Source organism: Maudiozyma barnettii (assembly GCF_903064755.1).
Source record: "Maudiozyma barnettii strain CLIB 1767 genome assembly, contig: KABA2_05, whole genome shotgun sequence".
NCBI lineage: Eukaryota > Fungi > Ascomycota > Saccharomycetes > Saccharomycetales > Saccharomycetaceae > Maudiozyma > Maudiozyma barnettii.
Window position 1 is genome coordinate 293,086 of NW_024545242.1, and position 16,408 is coordinate 309,493.

A 16,408-nucleotide genomic window follows, 5' to 3' on the forward strand; every position below is an offset into this window, starting at 1 on the left:
ATGCGTTCTATGTACAATTTATATGAATATTGAATAAACGGATTTGTCGCTAAGATGTGTTTATTTCTCTTTGTCACTTGTCAACCATTTCCAAACGATATCCCTCTCTTCTTTGGTCCATATGTTGTTTTCAGTTTTTGATTTTCCAAACCATACGTAGCGACACCAATCTTTGACTCTACTCCAAGTGGAACTTCCTGTAATCTTTGTGTTAAGCTTGAAAGGTGATGATATAAGCTTCTTTCTTTTCCATATGGACTTTTGTTCTGTTACTGTCTGGGCCACTGGTTCAGCCTGGGTCTTAGCTCCATTAACCAAATCTGCAGCTTTAGTTGAGTTTAACATAGTTACGTTTGTCACAGTTTTCAAAGCTCTAAAATTTGCTTTGGTTACCAATAATGCAAATAATATAGAGAACACGACAACTCCCGCGAACCCTACGTATGATTCTTCTATAAAATTCTTTAAATTCATACCATAAAATGCAGGTAATAATGTTGCCACGGTGACACCCAATGTATATATTGTAACTTTCAACTCTAAGAGCATCAAAGAATTTCTGTTTGCATCAAGAATGATATTCACAATTTCTTCAGTCGACTTGATATCTTGGATTAAGGATTCTGAGTGTTGAACAAATTCATCACATTGGGTGTAGTATGTTTCGAGAAGCATCTCTATATCTGTAATATCTACTTCTTCAGTGGGATCATGGCTTTCCTTTTGAGGATCATGATGGTGTATATCTGAACCTTGCGTTATTGACTGTTTGTATTTCGGTCCCGATAGATACATTGCAGCCATATCTTCATCACTTTCCAATAATTCATCAAGAACATCTCTAATTAAAAATGCCTTTTGATAAAATAAAGTTAAGAATTTCGATTTAATTAAAAGATCTCTCAATTTTTCTCTATTAATTTGGTTTTCTAATTCATTTAAAACCTTAGTACATGATTCCTCTTGTTGTTTAAATTCAGTTTCCAAAGTGCTCATAACATTTATAAATATACTTTCTAATGCATTATGTTCATATGATTGTTTATATGCACTGTTTCCTGTATTTTGCGAAAGTTTTGATTCTAGATCATACATTAAGACACCTAATTTAATGGCAGACGATGGATCGGCAGTATCAAACACATATACTTTATCTTTTTCGATCAATGCCTTAATATGTAATAAATTGACTAAAATGCATGTTTCCTTCACCAGGATATTTGGAATCACATCTACTGAGGATGTATCTATCTTTCTCAAGTCTCGAGGATATAGGTTATGATCTCTAAGAAACCTCCATTTGGGGAATTTTTTAGAGACTGCAACAACTGTCCCTTTAGAATCAAAAATGGTACCAGAAACTTGGGAATCATTCGGTTTAATAGGTTGCAAAGAAAGCAATTGTCGTTGTAATTGAGGTATAGCCTGTTGTTCTTGCCACATGCGAGAAGAAAGTTGTAAATTACGCCGTATAAGGAGTGGTCCTCTTCGGAGACTCCTTTGGAAGCAGAACAACGGTAATCTGCATGGTATAAATGGCATTATCTTGATAAGTTGTTCCACTAAATTTATCCACACTTCTTGGATGATATATGTAAAGATGATTGATATTGATAAGAATGTGAACAGTTCGATCTTTGTGATGGGACGTATCGTCTTCTGTTAAATCATTGGCATAACTATATATCAATTTAAATTGTTCTGAAATTGTAGAAAAATTCCGTACGACAGCGCAGCAGCCGAGGGAAGAAAGAGTAGTGAAATGGCAATGTCATGCAAACTAAAAAAAAATACCATAGACGATATGATATACCTTGGCAATAATAATGGTTACTATACGGTGAAATAATAATGTATCTGTTTATTATGTTATATATACGTACGTATAAGTATATAAATTGTTATGATATGTGGGTTGGGTGTGTGTCTACTTCCGTTCGTTGAACAACTTATGCATTCTTTCCATATATCAAAAGGGAAAAACTGACTAATAAGGCAGAACTTTGAATTAGTTTTGAGTTAATAAAAAAAAGATTAAAGTAAACATCAAAAATGAGACGACATAATGAGGAAACGTTGTTCCTCTTGTAAAAAAACATGTTGTATCATCGAATTGTTATTAGGTAGAAAGGAAAGAAAATGTAATCTTTCTTTAAAAATTTAAGGAAAAGGGGAGCATAAACCATTACAATTCAATCAAAGAACTTTCTGGTCTTAGTGATACCGAACATTTCCAATCTGATGGCAGGTAGAGCTTCTTCACTTAGCAACTTTAATCTTTCTTCTAATGTGTTGTTCAATTCGATCTTCTTAGCAGCATCTGTGACGATAGCACCACCGATATCTTCCTTAGATAGAGTTTCATCAGTGTCGATTATAATGTTGATATCTTTCTTAGCGATCTCCTTGTATTCTTCAACCAAACTTGGAATCAATTCATTAGCCAATTGTTTGTCTTGTGGAGTGACTCTTACAAAAGCGGAGTCTTCTAGTAATTTTAAAAGACCTTCAAGTATCAAAGAATGTAGGATAGGCTTGTATTGTTGCTTGTTCTTGGTGATCTTAACCAGAGCTTCTTTGGCTTGTTCGAAGATCTCGTTTAGGGACTCTTGTCTTTGTGTCAAAACCTTTAATCTAGTCTTGTTAGCAATAGTAGATTTAGTAATCTGTTGCTTCAAATTAGCCTTCTTCAATTTATCAGCGGAGTTAGCATCAATGTTAGCGGTTTCAGAACGTACAATACTAGTCTTTTCGATTTCGTACTCTTGGTTAGCCTTCAATTCGATCTCTCTAGCTTTTTCTTCAGCTTCTTTTCTAATGAATTGTTGCATCTTGTTCAACTCATCGTTGACTTGGTTTGGAGTCAAGGAAGTAATAATAGACGAGGACATATTTTTGCTGGCTATACGTGTTTCACACTAGAACTACACTTGCAGAATGGTTGGTATGTGCTAGTAATAACAGTTCACCAAATAGTGTTATCGAAATAAACTGTAAAATAAGTTGTAATGGAAAGTTCAAGCCCTCTTTATCTATATAACTACCTTAGCAAACTGAAAATAAACTGAAAATGAAATGCAAAAAGAGGCAGCCAAATAATTCGCATTTTCGTTTTTGGCTTGGAGTTTTGCAGCCAGCGGGGTCACCCGGACTCCGCGATGTGCTTTCTCGGAAATTTGAAAGAAACCGAAATAAACAAATCAGAAAGGCCAATTTTGGCAATGTTCAGATAGATAAACAAGCAAATAAACAGATAAATATACGCTGGGTTGGAGCGTGGCGGCTATTTAGAGAGGTTTTGTGAAAGTAGAAGTAGTTAAGAAAAGAAGCTATATAAAGGAGAGGTTACTTTTGAGGGCTTATTGTGTATTATGATGAGTAGTAGTGGACTACTGCGATCACATTTGCTGTTTGGACGGTGTTGGTCGGTGGGTGTGCCGAATTTCAAGCACGGATTGTTGATACCCCTGAGGAGATATTCACAATTTATAGAGCAGCCCAGGCTTAATCCTGTCGGTATCCAGTACTTATCGAAGTCGTTGCAGAAACAGGTGTTTGGTAATGCAGATTCGAAAGTGAGTAAGATGTTGACCGGTTTGTCTGCGGAAGAGAAACAGGCGCTATTGAATATGTCAAGACAACTGTTGAAGAATCATGATCTTTTGGATAAGAAGACTACTGTAGTTGAGCCGATATCGTTTGATATTCCACAATTGCAAGGTTCGTCTCTGGATGAACATTTCCAGAAACTAGGACAGTTTGCTTCGGAACCATATAAGACCATGGCGATACAAAAATACAAAACCATAGTAAAGAGACCTGAAAAATGGATTAGACAATCAGGTTGGACGCGATATGCGCCTGGAGAGGCTCCTAAACGTGTACCGTTTCCGTTGGAGGACGTTCTAACGTTTGATGTCGAGACATTATATAAGATATCACACTATCCGACATTAGCGACAGCTTTGTCCGATAAGGCTTGGTATGCATGGTGTTCTCCATTTATATGTGAGGAGAGTAAATTATATAAACATTTGATACCTTTGGATACAATAAATAAAACACAGTTAGTGATTGGACATAATGTAAGTTATGATAGAGCTCGTGTTCTGGAAGAATATAACTTTAAACGATCAAAGGCTTTTTTCTTAGATACTCAATCCCTTCATATTGTATCATCAGGATTATCTTCAAGACAGAGGCCTACTTTTATAAAAAGGAAAAATATTATTAAAAACATGGGGAAGAAAGGGAAAGAAGACGGGGAGGACGGGGATGAAGGATTGGATAACATTAATCTCGAAAATCTTACTCTCAGTGACTTAGAGGAACAAGATCCCTGGTTGAATCTATCTACTATGAACTCATTGGCTGATGTGGCGTCGTTCCATTGTGGTATCAAGATGGATAAATCTCCAAGGGACTATTTCGATTCAACTGATAAAAACGTAATCATTGATAATTTCGAATTGTTGGTGGATTATTGTGCAACAGATGTAGAGGTGACAAGTAAAGTGTTTGATAAAGTGTTTCCACTATTCTTACAGAGGTGTCCTCATCCAGTATCATTTGGTGCATTGAGACCTCTGAGTAGTTGTATTCTACCCACTAATCATAATGATTGGAATAAATATATCAATGGTGCAGAATCGTTATATCAATCTGCAAAGCTGGATATTGAAGCTAAAATTATTCAGATCGTTGAAGAAACTGTACTACTTAGAGATTACCCAACAAATGAACAAAGTGCACAAAAAATCAATAATGATCCATGGTTGAGGCAATTAGATTGGACCATTACCCCATTAAGATTGACTAAAAAAGGTGTTCCTGTGAAAAGACAAAAATTACCTGGATATCCTGAATGGTATCGTTCTTTATTCCTCAATAATACTATGGAAAAACCAAAAATAACATTAAGATCTAGAAACATTCCAATTTTCTTTAAATTATCATGGGAATCAAAACCAGTAGTATGGACGAAAGAATCAGGATGGTGTTTCTCAGTAGACAAAAATGAATTGAAAACGTTTGAAGCTAAGAATTACATTTTGGCAGATCATGAATCAACTGATGATTATCAAACTGATTTTAAATGTCCGGATGAAATTTTATTTAAAATACCACATCCAAATGGGCCTAATTTTAACTGTACTTCGTTGGTAAGTAAACCGTTTATTCATTTTTATGAAAAAGAAGTATTGAAATCAGAATCAGACTTAGCACATAAAGCATTACAAATTAATTCTTCTGGGTCATATTGGATGTCAGCAAGGGAAAGAATAATGTCACAACATGTTGTTAAAGAACCAGATTTCCCAAAAGAATTTAAAGCTTTAGCATCCACTTCTGTAAATAATGAGGAGAATACGAATAATGTTAATGATCTTGGTATAATTTTACCAATCGTTACTCCAATGGGGACAATCACTAGAAGGGCTGTTGAAAGTACGTGGTTGACAGCATCAAATGCAAAAACAAACAGAATCGGCTCAGAATTAAAGACACAGGTGAAAGCACCGCCAGGTTATTGTTTTGTTGGAGCAGATGTAGATAGTGAAGAATTGTGGATTGCGTCGTTGGTGGGTGACTCTGTATTCAATATGCATGGTGGTACGGCGATCGGTTGGATGTGTCTAGAAGGTACAAAAAATGCAGGTACTGATCTTCATACAAAGACTGCCAATATTCTTGGTTGTTCTCGTAATGAAGCCAAGATTTTTAATTACGGGCGAATATATGGTGCAGGTGTGAAATTTGCAGGTCAACTATTAAAACAATTCAATCCATCATTGTCAGATGAAGAGGTTAAGAAAGTGGCCAATACTCTATATGAAAATACTAAGGGTAAAAAACGACGATCAAAGATATTCGAACAATTTTGGTATGGTGGATCTGAATCAGTATTGTTTAATAAATTAGAAAATATTGCCGAGCAAGATGTACCACGAACGCCCGTCTTGGGCGGTAGTATAACAACATCATTAATGAAAAAAAATTTAAAGGCTAATTCTTACTTACCTTCTAGAATTAATTGGGCTATTCAATCATCAGGTGTAGATTATTTGCATTTATTATGTTGTTCTATGCATTACTTGATAGAAAAATATTCGTTGAACGCCAGATTATGTATTACCATTCATGATGAGATACGGTATTTGGCCACCGAGGAAGATAAATATAAAGTAGCAATGGCATTACAGATTAGTAATCTATGGACAAGAGCCATATTTTGTGAACAAATGGGGATTGATGACTTACCTCAGAATTGTGCTTTCTTTTCTGCTGTTGATATTGACAAAGTGTTGCGAAAGGAAGTAGACATGGATTGCATAACACCATCTAACCCAGTAGCAATACCCCACGGTGAATCACTAGACATCCAGACTCTCTTATCTAAACCTGAAGCTGCTCTCGGAAGTGGTAAAGATGACGTTAATGTCTCTGATTATCCTTACGTAGCTCGAGAACCAGTATTCGAACAGTACAACAAGTCATATACCAAAGAATTTATCAAGTATTTCATTAGAATGCAGGTACAAACAAATAAATCAGAAGTTTCAAGATTGGAGAGGGAATATGTTAGAGAGTTAACGTCAAATCAATTCTCTAAAGATGGTCAACAAGTCGAATATGATTATAAGGATTATGCCCGTGATATTAAACAAGGTAGAAAGAAGAAAATAAATATTATGGTCAAGTCATTCAATGCAAACAGAGCTGAATTAGATTATCAGCATTCCGAATCATTAAAGACTGACCATGGTCCACCATTAAAACAAATGACCACACGATCAACTCAAGATACCTTTAAGAAAGACAATAACAACAACATCCTTCTAATAAAGAAACCACAAACTTTGGATTATTCTACACTGCATGAACTTTCCCATATGAGCAGTGATCCTGTACCCGAAAAAGATCTGATAGCAAAAACGACGCCAGCTTCTTCCAGATCTTCCAAGGGTGAGCCAAAGAAACGATTCAAGTCTTACATCGAGGGAAAGGGATATGATGCATTTTATCAATCAGTACGTCAAAATTCAAGATATCGTTCCTACTAAAAGGAAAGAAGTAAAGAAGCAATGCTACTTTTAAAACTACTAAATTACAAATTTCCAACGAGCTTTTAAAAAAATATTCTCCTCCTATGATGGAAAGAAACACTATTATTGATTATATATTCTAGGGTAGACCCCTTTGGGGGGGGTTTCTTTCATTCTCATGACATTTTCTAAGCATTTTATATAAGCATACACGTCCATATCCATGATTCCATGTATATAAAGGACAATCATCTAATAATGACATTTTATAAACAACAACGTCCACCTTTTATTGGATTTACTGTTTCCAATTAATCTGTTTATCTATCTACTATATACGTCGACGGAGTCCTAAGCGATCAGTATGTGCGATCAAAATCAGACACAGGCATAAAGATGCGTGAATGCGAAATTTGCCGTAAATATATTGAACTATATAGGAGAAAATAAGTCATTCAGGACAAAGGGTAACAAGAACTAAGGAGTTGTCAAAGCAAGAAACTAACAAAATAAAGGTATTTTACGTGTCGAATATCCTTTAACTTATATTACGTTATATATATATTGTTGTTATCTCTGATCTTTGAGGGGAATTTACGGAGTGAAAGACATTATAGATTTATCCGTTAATCTCGCAATATTCATTATAAACATTATCAGGAAACCAATACATACGTGATTGAGCTTATTTTATTCCAGCACAGTAATAGTACATAAAATTCCACAATGTCGTTTGACTGGTTGAACGTACCAGGTCTGAATATAGAGAACACAGGTGTTGATTCTAAGCAAAATGAGCCTGTAGTACCTCCCAGTGTTTCTTTTAATTTTGGTGTCCCACCTCCAATCCATAATACAGGTACAATGACACGGGAGTCCAAAAGTATAAGTGACACAGCACTCGATATGGAGGTCTCTAATAATCATAATAATTCAAATAACTCTAACAACGCATTTCTTAATGTGAATCCACCTCAGCATGCAGCTAGTAATAATGATATAGCTACAATACAAGAGCATAAAGAATTGACTAGCTATAAAGAGAGTCCAGATGACCTCAAGGTACCATTATCATTGTCACAGAATCAGTTGACACACGAAGAAATACGAACTTACTTGAGATGGTATAAATACATTCTAGCAAGGTCACATACAAAATTGGTAAGACTGCAAGATGTTTTTGTCTTTTTAGGGAATTTTACTATTAATGATGAACTGAAAGCACGTATTATGGCTATATTCAGAAGTTGTAAGAGTGCATTAAACATTGGTCAATTTTTTGCTGTACTAAGATTGATATCAAGAGCCGTGATAGAAGGGGTACTACCCTCCAGGCGTATGATTTTAGAGAAGGCTCCTATTCCTAAGCCTCGTCCTATATTATCTACTCAAGGTAATGGTGAGATATATGAAGAGGTGGAAGAGGATGAGGACCCTAGAGGGGATACTAATGGTAAAGGTAATGGATCGGTGGATTTCGATTCTTTTACATCTTTATTGCTAACAGGTAAAACGATAAGAAAAAGAGTCAGAAGAAAAATCTTGAACGCTGCATTCAGGAATAAAAGAGTTAGGTTTTCGGAGAGTATTACATTTCAAGACCCCCCTACAGATAAACCAAATAATCACGATGCTCTCCATAAAGATGACACTGCTGTAAATAATGAACCAGAGATACCTGTACCACAAGGACCTTTAGATCTTTCATTGCCTATGGATCAACTTCTAAAGCAGATGGCCAACCGCAAGCATAATAATACCGCATTGGTGTCGAAGCTACCTTCAGAACAACAAGAGACAGAGGAGGAGAAAGAAGAACTGAGGGACATGCAAGATTCTCTGTCACATTTTAAACAGATCCAAACTGTAGATGCGGTTACTGGATTGGGAAACCAATTACCTGCAGGATATGCAAATAATGGGAACGTAACAGGTACAATGGGTGTCACCAGTGAACCATTGCAACCACTGAAACCAACAGCGACTGGCTCCGCTAACCATTTCATGCGCCAAGAAGTGAATCAGGGATCCACAGGCCCATCAATGAATGAGACTAGTGGAATTTTGACACCTTTGAAGCCTACGGCGACAGGATCTGCTAATCATTTCATGCGTCAAGAGATGGATCAAGGTTATATTACAGCTCAGAATAGTGAACCAAACAATACATTACAACCACTGAAACCAACAGCAACGGGTTCTGCGAACTACTTGGTACGTAGCCACTTTGAGACAAATGAAAATATTGCACCTGCACCATCAGTGCAACCTTCATTTAATCAAAACGCTATACCAACAACAACAACAACAACAACAGCCTTATCGCCTCAGCATACTACTGAAATGCAAACGTTGAAGCCTACTGCCACTGGATCTGCCAACTATCTGATGAAGCAACAATTTTCAACTCCATTGACTGCTCCACAGGTAAATAATACACCACAGAACAATCCGAACATGGCAACTACTGGCGTAAATCCACCAGTTCCTCGATTCCAAACGACAGCTCCAACTGACCAGTTTATGAACTTTCCTCAACATCAGCAACCTCAATCAAATGTTCAATTTCGGAACGGAAATAATAATGGCAGTATATCACAGCAAAACACTTATAGTAACGCTAATGTTAGCCAAACCGCTGATAACTCTCATACTCAGCTGCACCCTCAAAATACCTATCCCCAATCGCATATCTCAAATAGTAACCAAGGTGTTCAAAATATATCTCAACAGCAGCAGCAGCAATATGGGTCTTCAAATCTATTAAACCCAGGAGCTAATGCAGCATCAAGTTATTTCCAATCTTTATTAACTGGTTCACATTCACCTTCACCTAATGCAAGTCACATACAAGTGTCCAACACAGGAAACAATGGAATAGGCATGAAACCGCAAGGAAACCAACAGGTATATGGTGGTGTTTCTATACGTCCCTCCACAAATGCCAACACCAATGGCTCTAATGGATATGGTCAGTACCAACATAGCCAGACTGCTATGTATCAAAATCAACCAATGCTGCAGCAGCAGCAGCAGCAGCAGCAGCAGCAGCAGCAACAACAACAATCACATAACACACAACCATTTTACCCTGGACAAATTCAGTCTCCACCACCAGGTTCTTATAGTTCTGCTAATCAACATCCAATACAAAACTCTATGCACACCACTAACCAAGCTTCTCTGAATGTCCAACATTATCAATTTAATGGTCAACAAAATCATGGTACTCAACCTAACCAAAACATTTTAGGCGATTATCAAGCAATGCAGAACCAGGTTAACTCGTTACAACAAACCTACAATAGACGTTAGATTAATATAGACTTAGTATAATTGTGTGTTCTACTGTGAACAACTTTGAGGTTGGAGCATACAGATTTTTCGGGTTTTTAGTAGGATACGCTGAATTTACCTGTTTGATATAATGTTTGTAAAATCTTTATACAATTTGATGCAATCTATAGATGAGACTGATATTATGAACACGCATATATAAGTAACTCGATTACTTGATGAGGTATGATTTAATAATGTTTCTTAGGATATGTATATCTATATATCTTAAAAGAAAAGGATTTTATATAATGATTAGTAATCTAGCTTCGCATTTTCATCATACGTTGGATAATCAGTATAACCTTCGGATGTTAAGATGTAGAAAGTATTTCTATTATAGTTGTTTAATAGTAAACCATTTTCCAAACTGTCAGGAAAATCAGGGTTCAGGATCCAGTATTTATCAAACCCACTCAAGGTTCTTTCATCTTTAACTAATTCTTTTGGAGTTTAGGTTTCAAGATAAAAAAATAACTTCTTTTTTATATAGTGATTAAAAATATTCAGAAACTATTCGTTATTGAAAATGTTTGGTATTTTGAATAAGCAAATCCAACTCTTCTTTCTCTCTCGATTCAATAGAGACATAGCAAACAAGTTAGCACAAGCATGGGCCAAGCAAGATACACACGTCATGCAAGCATTGTCCTTGTTGAAACACAAAATAAAATAATGTATGCAATATTTTGAAGAAACAAACAAATAGTCTTGAAATGTTCAACATTGCATTATGTACATCTATTCTGTGTCTGTAAAGGACTTCGAACATTTGATCTGTAAGAATTCTGTTATTATTTCTGCAACTTATAAACGTGCACAAAGGGAGTAGGGAAGAAATAAGGATTTGATCGTATCACCTAAGAAGATAGGTCGTATTCTAGTAAAGAGTAAAGTTTAGATGATGTTGACTAACATGAAGGAAGTTACCGTTGATTTACAAAAGTTAATGAGATTGTTCATTTGTTAGTTCGTCGGGACGATAGCTATTATTTATTCGGTACTGCCGTCTTATGCCTATTGACTTTCATTATTTAAGGAAAATAGTTGATTCAATATGAGTAATAACCTATCTAATAGATCATTTTGTAATATTGATGGATAACAATTTTTAATAACTCGAAGGGAATCTGACGAATTATCAATTCATCCAACGTTTTTAAAAATTTAGTATGATTATTCATCCATATATTACAGATGAAAGAAACGATTGTAAGTAGAAATTTCAGTAAGAATAAAACTAGACAATACTAATTCTAACAATCTCTATTTAATAGGAACCCTAAGGAAACCAAATTTGGTCTGTTGGAAATGAAGATGTATGTTTAAGTTTATAATATGGTGTAATAAGCGGTCCATAATAATTCAGTTTTCTTGTCTATATATAACAACGGTATACCCTATATTAACTTTATCATTTTACTTTTTATATGAAGTTATACATATGTATAATCTATGCATGTATCAGTTCATACTATTCATACAGAGATATCTATAATGTGTTTGAAACGAATATTTATTCTTGAATAGAAATTGAGGAAGAAAGAAATGGAAACCACTTTTTTTGTTGATTTTTGGAGGGTTAAAGGGCTAGTTTATCTGACCATGAAATATCCAAGTTGTTCTCATCCAAAATGTCATGATAAGCATCATTAGCACCAAACAATTCCCTCGTAAGTTTATCCATATTTGGTACTTTACCATCACTTAGACTGATATCTAAAATACAATTGCTAATACCTTGGAAAACTTCGGCACATTTTTTGGCAAACACCCATTTAGCCCCAAAATGTTCTAAAATCTCAACAATCTGTTGAATTTCAATCTTACTTTCAATTAAATCGATTGCCCATTGACATAAACAGTAGAGGATAGTGTTACAAATGGTCAATGTTCTAAACAAAGTAATCCAGTTTAAGGGCAATAGCTTCTTCCTGTATAACGTATAGGTGTGTTTCCATGCTTTCAGACAGAAATTACCTAGAATTGATAGGGATTCAATAGGTGGTTTAGGGATCAATGTAGATGGTCTGTATAACAAGATTTGTAATTGAGCATATCTCATTGCTAACCAAATACTGGAACTATGAAATGATATTACAGTTAAATTATCATCCTTATGTTCTGCATTTTGTTTTTGCATCTTATTTTTTTCAAACTCATAGACTTCATCCAGTTGCAATCTAATATCAGAAATGATTTTCTGTTTTTGTTCATTGGTTAGGTTCATCTTCCCACAACGGACTGCATGTACTTTTTGATAAATAAGCCCGCTCATTTTTCTTAGACTAATCATTGTATTTGTGACGTCGATTTCATCCTGTTCACCTTCATATAATGGATGTGGTAATGGAATTGTAATATCTTCATCATCGATGGCAGATATCCTACCAAGGACAGTAGCAACCAGTCTCTCAAAACAATATGCACTCCAGAACACTCTATATCTAGCCTCTGTGTCTGTCGCACTCATACTCAATTTCTTTTTTGGTGGTAGGTCTCTATTCAAGCCTAGGCCAATTGTTAATCTCATGATAATCCCACTTATGGTCCACGATGACCAACCCTTTGGTTCAAAGAACGAATATATCCCTAACAATAGATGACATTGAATGGTATCCATATTTTGTAAATAGGTTACAGCCTTGAATTTGGTCATTGCCAAATAAGCAAGATGTTCACTTAATTCTTCTTCATCTTTTAGAAGCATGCCAGCTCTACGTAACGTTGTACATCCAATAGCCAAAATCATGTAAAGCTTGAAGATATATAGGTCATCAAAATCTTGGCCCAAAGTTTCGAAATTGTATTCTTTAATCTTACATAATGTCTTGAAGAAATCAATCTTGTTAATCATTGGGAATAATCTATGATTATGTCTAAAATATGCAGCAATGAATCTATCCATTAAATTTCTATCAAGAGTCTTGAATGTTCCATTTGAGTTCAACTCGGTAGGTTTTTTCCCACCTTGGAATACTGAATTAATAGTCTCTATTTCAAAAAAAGGAGCTTGGATAGGTGTGGATTCAAGTCTTGGGATGGGTGATGGTGCACCTACGGCAGATTCCATCGCATCAAAGCCTGTAACACCAAGGGTATGATTTAATGGATCAGTCCTTGTGGTTGCATTTGTGTTAACTAACGATGAACCTTGTAGAGAGCCAGGCGTAGCACGTGGATCACTTAATAAATTTGAAATCAAAGTACTTGTCTTTGGTGAGAATCCCATCTTACTGTTATCTTCTAGCTTTAAAGGTAAAGACATAGATGATGCACTTGTGGCTAATGTATTAGCATTTGGTATTAAGGCAGGTAACTGCATATTATTATTATTATTATTATTATTATTATTGTTATTATTCGATACAGACGCAGTATTCGGTGATAACGGTAGACCCATCGGAGTCATATATTGGGTCACTGGAGCTTCCGGTGACCTAATGTCTCCGGTCGACGATTCCTGATTCAAAGGTGAGGTTTCATTAGTCTGTGGTGTAGTTGCAGAATTACCTTGCATGTTTACATGTTTGTTATCCATTGAAGATAACACTGAGATCAACGATGATACATTATCAAACTGTTGCGATGACGACGAAGGCGGCGACTTCATTATACCGATTCCTGTCGTATCACGAGGTGAGGTGTTTGTTCCAGTACCACTGTTTGATGTAGAAGTGGATCCATTTCTTGATCCTGAGAGCTTATGTCTTTTACTTGGAGTGAATTCGCCTCTCTCTTCGGCCAGTTGAAGTTGTTTCTTTGTCCTTCTGGGTGCTTTACCAGGATAGACACATTCTTTCTTAGAACGCATACAATGAGAGCATATAGGTGATTCTCTCGAGCATTTCTTCTTGAGCCTCCTGCATCTTGCACATGAGTATGATTCTAGCTGTAGGTCAGTCTCGCTTCCTGACATTGATAAAATAAATAAATAAAATGGTATATGTGTCTCTCTTGCAAGGAAACGAAAATGAATAAATAAAAGGGATGAATAGATAGTAGTCTTGTTATTCTCGTGAATGCTATAATTAAAATAGGTTTATTTCAATTCTACCCTATTTTTTAAAAATAAGGAAACGGTGTTTCAAATCAGGGTTCCAATGTAAATATTGTTTAGCCCGATACCTCTCTTCCTCTCTGTTTGCAGAATCTAATGCTGTACTTGAATAATAAAAAAGGAATATATGTATATATATCTTAAAAAGATATAAAATATCTATTATAATGTGTTAAACGTGGTCGAAATATCGCTATCGTTATTCTATCAAAACAATGAATCAAATTACACACTTGAATAAAAGAGAAAAAATAAAGTTAGATATACTATTTTTACAAAGGGTTATCGTAGTCAATAAATAAAAACACTAGGAAAGAGGCAATGTGAAACTTCCTAGTAAGAGATATAGGTCCCTCTAAATCTTTGTTTGTTTCGTTGATTACCATTGTCCATCAAGAAAGGGGACGGTTCAAAAGTTTCCCTTTACGTGATGACGATCTTTGGCTCATTTTTCGATTGTTTTTTTTTCGTTTTTTCGTCCTTTTGTTGATGGCAAAAAGCTGAATAATTGCAGTGGTGGACGGGGTTATAATCATGTGTGTAGAGACGGCGTTATAATGGAACTATACTCTAATAAGGGACTGCTGCTCATGGGTAAGCTGCTTCTACACCCTTTGGAGGAGGACCATTGACAAACTGGATCAGTTCGTATTGGTTGCCCTTTGAGCGTGCCTCCTGCGAGTACCTGTTCAATTGGGTATTTCTTTCGTATTTCTCCTGTGCAGTGATAGATCTTTCCTTGACTAAGTCCTCGTCCCAGGTTTCAGGTTGGAATTCATCTGGGTTGTTTGGATCTGAGGCACTTGCAAGGACTGATAGCAATTCATGGTAGTATTGGATCTCTTTATCAGCAGGTATGTTGTGTCCGGAGTCCAAACGGTCGAAGATAGAGTTACTTTGTTCGGGAACTTGTAATTTACCTGTGAATGCCTTGACGATCAGACTGGCTTGTAATTCAGCTAATGGGAATGGCACAACCAGTTGAGGTAATAAGGAAAATGCCAGAGTACTATCCTTAGTGTAAAAGATTTGCTCCCATAAGTTATTCACATGTGAAGTAGTAGTAGTAGTAGTAGTACTATTTGAGGAGTCATTGGTATTCAATAGATCTTGTTTCAATTTAGAGTCAAAGATACCTAGATCGTAAAGGAACCCAGTAGCATAGACCAGTTTGTCTATCTTGGTCAATACTGTGCCATCCACAAGAGTCACAGTTCTCTCTTTCCAATCAACACTTTTGATCTTGGTTACGACTTCAACGGTAGGATCCTCATCGTAGTATCTCTTATCATCTTTCCCAGATGAAACACTTTGATACACTTTTTCAGCCACGGACGCTGTTTGGTTCACAATATCTTGACCGGAACTACCATCACCTACTACAACAACACGTTTTCCCTTGGCAAACTCAGCATCATAGAAGTTTCTGGAATGGAACGCATCCTTCTGAGTAAACCATTCTTCCAAACCTGCAACATCAGATGGGACCTTTGGTGCTGAAAAATGACCAGTAGCTGCAATGACATAGTCAAACTCATCCACTCGGTAAGTATCATCATTCGCATGGTCGATTACTTCAAGAGACCATTGTGAATCCTGTTTACTGACATTTACAATTTCGCTGGATAGATGTACTTTTACGTCATCCACATCTCTGATGAATTGATTGTAGTATCTTTTCAAGTATACCCATACTTCGTGTCTTCTTGGATATTTAAACCAGTGAGGCTCGAATGGAACACCTTTGTATTGCATCACATGCTTTGGTATATTGGTCTCCAGATGGTCATACAGGACTCTGCTTGGTCTACTGTCACCATGCGGGAAATACCAGATCCCGCCAACGTTAACGTCGTTAGTAAACAGATCGATATCAAATTCACCTGGTGCATTAGCTAGAAACACACGAGCAGCAGCTAGACCACCTGGTCCACCACCGATAATTGCTAGTCTCTTCTTAGTCATT

General features: G+C 36.1%; 6 protein-coding genes across 6 annotated transcripts; 2 read left to right on the plus strand and 4 right to left on the minus strand.

Annotated features, from left to right (window-relative positions):
- Window positions 1-60: 60 nt before the first annotated feature.
- On the minus strand, window positions 61-1,542 carry MRS2 (Mrs2p; the record flags this gene model as incomplete). The annotated part of the gene is made up of 1 exon (XM_041550771.1): window positions 61-1,542. The coding sequence occupies one exon, from the start codon at window positions 1,540-1,542 to the stop codon at window positions 61-63; it is 1,482 nt and encodes a 493-aa protein (XP_041406705.1).
- Window positions 1,543-2,192: 650 nt separating this feature from the next.
- Window positions 2,193-2,891, minus strand: VMA4 (H(+)-transporting V1 sector ATPase subunit E; the record flags this gene model as incomplete). The annotated part of the gene is made up of 1 exon (XM_041550772.1): window positions 2,193-2,891. The coding sequence occupies one exon, from the start codon at window positions 2,889-2,891 to the stop codon at window positions 2,193-2,195; it is 699 nt and encodes a 232-aa protein (XP_041406706.1).
- Window positions 2,892-3,374: 483 nt separating this feature from the next.
- Window positions 3,375-7,064, plus strand: MIP1 (DNA-directed DNA polymerase gamma MIP1; the record flags this gene model as incomplete). The annotated part of the gene is made up of 1 exon (XM_041550773.1): window positions 3,375-7,064. The coding sequence occupies one exon, from the start codon at window positions 3,375-3,377 to the stop codon at window positions 7,062-7,064; it is 3,690 nt and encodes a 1,229-aa protein (XP_041406707.1).
- Window positions 7,065-7,772: 708 nt separating this feature from the next.
- On the plus strand, window positions 7,773-10,361 carry SCD5 (Scd5p; the record flags this gene model as incomplete). The annotated part of the gene is made up of 1 exon (XM_041550774.1): window positions 7,773-10,361. The coding sequence occupies one exon, from the start codon at window positions 7,773-7,775 to the stop codon at window positions 10,359-10,361; it is 2,589 nt and encodes an 862-aa protein (XP_041406708.1).
- A 1,603-nt stretch (window positions 10,362-11,964) lies between these two features.
- Window positions 11,965-14,301, minus strand: STB5 (Stb5p; the record flags this gene model as incomplete). The annotated part of the gene is made up of 1 exon (XM_041550775.1): window positions 11,965-14,301. One exon carries the CDS (start codon window positions 14,299-14,301, stop codon window positions 11,965-11,967), a length of 2,337 nt encoding a protein of 778 aa, XP_041406709.1.
- A 729-nt stretch (window positions 14,302-15,030) lies between these two features.
- On the minus strand, window positions 15,031-16,407 carry FMO1 (N,N-dimethylaniline monooxygenase; the record flags this gene model as incomplete). The annotated part of the gene is made up of 1 exon (XM_041550776.1): window positions 15,031-16,407. The coding sequence occupies one exon, from the start codon at window positions 16,405-16,407 to the stop codon at window positions 15,031-15,033; it is 1,377 nt and encodes a 458-aa protein (XP_041406710.1).
- Between the last annotated feature and the right edge of the window lies 1 nt (window position 16,408).